This window comes from Dipteris shenzhenensis, chromosome 14 (genome assembly GCF_047967505.1).
Source record: "Dipteris shenzhenensis isolate YYH24624 ecotype China chromosome 14, Dip_SZ_1.0, whole genome shotgun sequence".
Lineage (NCBI taxonomy): Eukaryota > Viridiplantae > Streptophyta > Polypodiopsida > Gleicheniales > Dipteridaceae > Dipteris > Dipteris shenzhenensis.
In genome coordinates, this window is record NC_141609.1 from 4,732,590 (window position 1) to 4,739,649 (window position 7,060).

The 7,060-nt window shown below is 41.3% G+C and overlaps 1 protein-coding gene across 1 annotated transcript; it reads left to right on the forward strand.

Annotated features, from left to right (window-relative positions):
- Positions 1–360: 360 nt before the first annotated feature.
- Positions 361–2,599, forward strand: LOC147894093 (trans-cinnamate 4-monooxygenase-like). The gene is made up of 3 exons (XM_087384438.1): positions 361–1,361; positions 1,475–1,584; positions 1,701–2,599. Exons 1-3 carry the CDS (start codon positions 484–486, stop codon positions 2,288–2,290), a joined length of 1,578 nt encoding a protein of 525 aa, XP_087240564.1. The 5' UTR covers positions 361–483; the 3' UTR covers positions 2,291–2,599.
- The last annotated feature ends 4,461 nt before the right edge of the window (positions 2,600–7,060 follow it).

Below are 7,060 nucleotides of genomic sequence, written 5' to 3' on the forward strand. Positions count from 1 at the left end.
AGGCGTGTCTCGCAAACAAAATGGCTAAACTTTGACACGTCACACAAAGTACATACAGTATACTATATACAAAAATGCAATCTCTTATCGTTAAGATGCCTGCATGGGAATCCGACGTGGCCGCGGCCGCCCACGCTCCTGGCGTTTGAGTGTTAATTTTGGCTAGTCTGACCAGTCAACGTAACTAATTCGCTGACGTACCGCCACGTCCGTTGTGCTCGATGCTGCGTTTACGTAGGACGAGCAGTCAAGATGTCATTAAGGCAGATAATTAATTTTTTTGCAGCTTAATTCCGTTTAAAAGTAGTCCTCAAGCCCATTGCTTCTTCAGCCGACGCGCCATAGCCTTGTATAGCCATTCGCCATAATCCACGCTTATCGAGAGCTTCACAATCTCTTCATCCAGTGTTCGCCAGAGCCGGATCCTTCATACCTCTCACGCTTTTTCTGCCCCTTCCATTCCTTCCGGCCTCCTGCATAGCCATGTCTTGGTACGAAGCCCCCGGCATCTTCGTCGATGCCTCTGCCTCGCCTCCCTTCGATTTCTTCCCCACCTCTCAGACTGCCTCCACAGTCGCCCAGGCCTCCCTCCTCGCTCTCTTTGCCGCACTCATCCTCTTCCGCCTCCTCCCTCGCCTTCTCGTCGGTTCCGCTACTTCTCAGCTCCGCCTCCCCCCTGGACCCACGCCCGTGCCGATCTTCGGCAACTGGCTGCAGTTCCGCGAAGGCCTCAACCCCAGAAATATGGCTGAGGTGGCGAGGAGATACGGGGATGTCTGCCTGCTGCGCATGGGGCAGCGCAATGTGGTGGTCGTGTCTTCTCCCGAGATGGCGAAAGAGGTGTTGCAAACGCAGGGAGTCGAATTCGGCTCCAGAGCCCGAAACCTTGTATTCGATATGGTAACGGGCAAGGGGTCAGACATGGTGTTCGCGGACTATGGTGACCATTGGAGAAAAATGAGGCGTATAGCGACACTTCCCTTCTTCACGACCAAAGTAGTTCAGCAGAATAGAGCTGGTTGGGAAGCGGAGATCGGTCTCGCTGTCCGAGACATCGGAGCTTGCGAGGGATCCACAACTTCGGGAATCCTCATTAGAGACAGGTTGCAACTCATGATGTACAACATAGTGTACAGAATGATGTTCGCAAGGCGATTCAAAAGCGACCAGGATCCGCTCTATGTACAGCTCATGCTGCTCAACCAAGTGAATGGAAAGTTGGGGCAAAGCTTCAAGTATAACTATGGAGACTTTGTGCCCTCCCTTAAGCCCCTCCTGCGTGGTTACTTGAGAGATGTCTGGGAAGCAAATCAGCGAAGACTCGCCTTTCTCAGAGACGAGTTTCTGAACGAGCGCAAAAGGTATAGCTCTGCCTTAAACACAGCGAAAACCTCTCTCTCGACTACGATAAAGTCTCATCCAATCGAAAGTTGATGGTTGGTACATGATGCTCTTTTCTTCTTGGGCAATGCAGTAAAGCTGACCAGGAGAAGATCGGTGTGGACTACTTCCTTGACGCGTCTATGAAAGGAGAGATCAGTGAGGCAAACGTGCTCTATCTGATTCAAAATATGAACGTTGCTGGTAAGATTAAGTTTCTACATTTTGTTTCAACATGTCCGCAAATTTCGGCCCAGAAATCGTTGAGTTTCCGTCGTGCACGCGTGATATTTGCTCACGTTATGGTGAATCCGTTGCAGCAATAGAGACGACGATTTGGTCTTCGGAGTGGGCAATTGCAGAACTCGTGAACCATCCTGAAATACAGAGGAAATTGCGTGAAGAGCTTGATAGCGTCTTGGGCAAGGGAGTACCTGTAACCGAGCCTGATATTCCCAGACTGCCGTATCTTCAAGCAATAGTGAAGGAGACCCTTCGTACGCACATGGTGATTCCCATGCTGGTTCCACACATGAATCTCCAGAACGCCAAACTTGGTGGCTATGACATACCGGCCGGCAGCAGAATATTGGTGAATGCGTGGGGCATAGCCAACGATTCTCGATACTGGAAGAGACCAGAAGAATTCATACCTGAAAGGTTCATAGAAGATAAGATCGAACCCAATGGCAATGACTTCACCTTTATTCCTTTCGGTTCCGGGAGGAGAAGCTGCCCGGGCATGATCATCGCACTGCCGATGCTTGCTCTTATTATCGGCAGCCTGGTGCAAGCATACCACCTGTGTCCTCCTCCAGGAATGGACAAAGTAGACATGAGAGAAACGGGTGGGCAGTTCAGTCTCAGCATCGCCAAGCAATCTGTGGTGGTCCTCAAAACGAGGGTGTAAGATTTAAGAGAGAACCGAATCAAGTCGTTGTAGATTTGATCATCATATTACGATATGCCAAGCCCTAAACGAACAGGCCGAAGGCAAAATGCATGCGCCTAGGAGTCTTATGATTTCTTTGCTTGATTCCAGCAGAGCTAACAGCAGTCCAGGAGAAGGGACGATATTACCGTCACATATAAAACGTGTAGAAATTATTGTGAGGTTACGAAATCCGAGAGGAGGGAAAGCTCCCTGTACAGTTGATGTAGCTGCTTGATGTGCATGCGGGGTATGTAACGACAGCCGTCGACAGGCCGTCTGAGTTCAAAACACGTCAGAAAAATGTCAAAAGTCACATACTTTGCCGCACGATACGACAACCTTTTTCGTTACCAACCTAAGAAGCTTTTCGGTTATGTTTCTCCCACTTTCTTAACTTAAAAAACTATAAACGTTGTTGTATCCGTGAAGAAACTTCTGGAATAGTGAACTAGACAATGAGCTTGGTTGCGTTAGAAGTTTCAACGAGTGAACTAGACAATGAGCTTGGTTGCGTTAGAAGTTTCAACGCCTCACACCCATGAATATGTGATGGTCATCTATCACTATTGTAGTTTGCTTGAAACATTATGAGCTATGACCCACTAGTATCACATCTATTGCTAGCAATAACGATTTAGCCATGTTCTAATTCACCTAATACGTATATCATTAAAGGATCCCCCTATGGTCGTTGTGATCATCACTTGCAACCTTGTAACTTGAAAATAAACTTATCATGACCCATTAAGTGTCTAATGGCAATGCAATTGGTAAATTCGGCAATGTATAAATTCATCAAATGAGTGATTAACCTCATTTGGCTAAGTACACTTCATGAGATGATTAGAACTTCTATTGAATGGACATGGTAGTGTCACATGATTATATATTATTACTACCTCCTCTCCCAAGAATTAAGCTCAATTCAACATGCCAGTCGCTTCTTATGGTTGTTTTTCTTTAATCAAGCCTATAAAAAGAGGATTTGGAGTTCAATCCTCCATTACAAGATATAGGATCTTGAGGGTTTATTAAAACAAAACAATATACCTATATATATATATGTAGATATATGAATGATTCATTGTTGAGCTTATAAAATAGCAAAGAGATGGTTGTCCTATATAAAATGAGAAACATGCCCATGGAATTATTTATGCAAAATGGAAGGCTTGTTGTCCAAGAATCCATTAATTATATCAAAATACCAACCTATCTCATTTCTTTGGCCATTTGAGCCCTAAGTGCCAAGTGGCATTTGATTTCTTCTCCACCTTGTATCTTTCGAATTCGAGATCATAATAGCTACATCTTTACACACACAAGATATTTTACTGTCAATTTATAATTACAAATGTTGATGTGGAATATTGAAAGCCCATTCTTATTCTTATTTATCTGATATTGAGCCCATTCTTGTTTATTGGCTATTGAGCCCACATGGAGATGGACACATGAGCAATTGGGAATTCCTATCCAGACCTTTGAGCATGATGCATGTGCTTTAGAGGACATGCTTTGTAATTGGCTGTTTGATATGGAGGCAGTAGATACAGTGAATATTCATTTCCATGGCTATCATTTTTTCTATTCCTTTAAGGTACTTGTCAAGCTCATGATGTATGTTTCTTTTGGTAGGACATGGCAGAGGCTCGACGATATGTGAATTATTATTACACCCTCCATTGTCCTCTAGTCAATTGCATGTGCCTCTATACACATGAGGATTTTGGATTTCCTCTCCATCTTGCATCATTATATAATGATGCATGTGCTTAATAATAGAGAGAATGCATCTTGATATGCAAATGATTATTGCACTCTCCATCCTCCTCTAGTCAATTGCATGTGCCTCTTTCTAGACCCAACCTATTTTCTTTCTCCACATGCCACTATCAACAAGAGTGCATGTACGCACAAAAGCACTAGCTTCGGCTTATGCAGCTTATGAGGCTCTAGACATCACAAATTTCCTTGAGCTATGTAGTTGCCAACGACATAATATTATTTGTAAGATCATGCACTTGAGACATTAATACTGCATTTGAAACAAATACCAAAACAATTTATTAAGCTCCATAGTTGTAATGACATAATGCCATTTGTAAGTTCATGCCCTTTAAAAAATGAATGTTTTAATGCAGAAGAAACCAAGCACCTCAAATTTTCCCTTCAATGAGGCCTAAAAAATAAGCTTGAGCTAAGTATTCTTTAAACTAGTAAAGTTGACGCTATAGCTGGTCTTATTCCAAAACTGTTCAAGGATTATGCACAAGGAAGATGTTAAGGTAGAGTTGAAATTTACTGGATTTCTACCATAGTTCTCTTGGAATACCTGCTTCTATCTTTACATTTATTATTGTTAAACCTTTCTTTGATGGAGGCCTTTCTTAGGGTCTCGCTCGCTTTTCCTCGCTTGTGAAATCCACAAGGAAAAGGGCATGGACTTGCCTAGAAAAAGAGCATGGGTTTGCAAAGAAAGAAGAGCCCATGGCTACCCAATTCTCTTAAAGAGCAGGAAACGCCATAGATTCTTTGCAAGGAATCAAAGTGCTTTAGATGTAGAATAGTGGGGCATGTGGCTGCCCAGTGCCCTAAAAGGCCAATCATAAAGAAGGGAGCAGAGAATACCACAAGACTGATCATAGCTATTGATCAAAAGCTACTAAAAGCCACTAGAGGTGTAAGAGATGGAGGGGAATCTCCAAAGAAAAGAAAGGACTCGATGTAGGATTGCCTCAGGTACCTTGTCAAGTCAAAATACTATTTGGCACTTGATGCCAAGTGGGTAGATACGGAATTCTTCTTAGAACATACAGTTGTACCAAGAATGTGATTGTAGCGAGCATGTGTTTAATGATTGTATGATACTATGTAGCATGGCTTGGAGGTTGTAGTCTACATTTAGTTCTATAGAATGTGATTGTAGTGAGCATGTGTTTAGCGAGAATGTGGTTTTCCACGGATCATCCATACATAGTTGAAAAAACTCAAGGTTGCTTCAAAGTGAGTAGCACCTACTTAACCCAATTTGTAGTTTAAGATTTTATAGGAACCACTTTGATGTTGTGAATGGTGTATTTCTTCTTAATACGTCATAAGAATATATCTCTTCTCAATGTATCAGAAGAACAAAATGTTTCATTAGGCTAGTCATTATTCACATTGTTGGATTCAATGCATGCAATAAGATGAAATTTCTTATGGGTATGTCAAAGAAAAGTTCCTTATTGAGGCCTCCCACAAATGCATTCACAACAAATAGCCATTGTCTATGTACTTGCTACGGATTGTTAATTTTCTTTTTCCTTTGGCTTTGCTCACTCACTATACTTTAGAGTCCCATTTTGTCATGGAGCACATAGCTACTACCTTAAAATGGAACTTGGATCCTACAGTTTAATTGATTTTCCCTAAAGAAAAAAAAAGAATGAAAACAGATATGGTCCATCAAGACCGAATCCTCCCTGTAAATATCAAGGATATTGATTTATTATTGCCTTACTGATGTGCAAAGATTTGCACTTTCATTTTGGAAATTCAAGCCCAACAAACACATGAATAAGACTATGCTCACAAGAGCTCATAACTCACCTGTCATGGACTACAACCATATCAAATGTCATCCTTCAATCCTGCATCCAAGTTGGCTATCTCTATTATTGATTCCGAATCTTATCTTGCATCGAGAATATGCATCAAAAGAGAGAAATTTTATCATAATTCAGATTGAAGCAACATCAAGAATATTATAATCCAATAGTATTGCAAAGAAGTCTTGCAAAATAGATAGGACACTAGCACATTACCTGAATATCAGAAGTAGTGGTATCTGTGAAATTAATATCTGCATACCATGCATCAGTCACATAGGTGTCTTTAAATTTTTACACGCATGAAAAAATAAATTCAAAATATAAGGCAAAAACCCATTGTTTGTAAGTTTGCAAGATAACTTTTTTAGTTTTGAGGAAACATTTGCTTTTGGTGCAATAGCTTTTTTGGTAGTATATAGTTTTGTGAAATAGCTTTTTTGGCATAATAGTTTTTTGGTAGAACAGCTTGTTTGGTAGAAGGACCTTTTTTGGGGGGGTAAAATAGCTTTTTTTTCTTTGTTTGTTTTTTTTTCTATGTAGCAGCAAATAACAATCTGCATAAAGCCCGTTAGGTAGGCATAAAGCCTGTTCGATAGGCATAAAGCTCGTTTGGCAGGCAAAAAGCCCCTTCAATAGCCAAAAGCTCTTTTTTACGAAATAGCTTTTCTAGAAGTATATATTTTGCAAAATGGCATTTTTGGCAATTGCAGGTAGAACAACACGAGCAAGGAGTTGTAGTAACCTTCAATAGTTAGAAGCCCCACCTACAAAATAGCATTACACATAAATAAATCCAAAGCCAACTCTTTACAGGATTCAGTGTTGTAGAAAGATTTGTTGGAAGGACGATGGTGACCAAAACAATGAAAGATCTATTGCTTTGACAGAATGTTCAACTAAAATTAAGGAATCTTAAGTCAGTTCTCAAATATTAATGAAGGTAATGTCAAATCGCCCAATCATGGAGACTGTCATTCGAGCCTGAGCCTTTTTACCAAAGACACCACACAAACAAGTATTGACTAGCAACCTCGATTACAAATCAATCCTTTTTTCCAAGGGTGGCACATGCAAGCACCCGTAGACTACACTTGACTGCAAGGTATGACAGCACACAAATACGTGTCGCCACACTCAATTTTGAGGTAGA

Bases quoted from the DNA above. Each gene is read 5' to 3' on its own strand.
- LOC147894093 (XM_087384438.1), top strand. From the start codon at position 484: ATGTCTTGGTACGAAGCCCCCGGCATCTTCGTCGATGCCTCTGCCTCG. The intron at 1,362-1,474 runs GTATAGCTCTGC...TGGGCAATGCAG, and splicing joins TTTCTGAACGAGCGCAAAAG to TAAAGCTGACCAGGAGAAGA. The intron at 1,585-1,700 runs GTAAGATTAAGT...AATCCGTTGCAG, and splicing joins TCAAAATATGAACGTTGCTG to CAATAGAGACGACGATTTGG.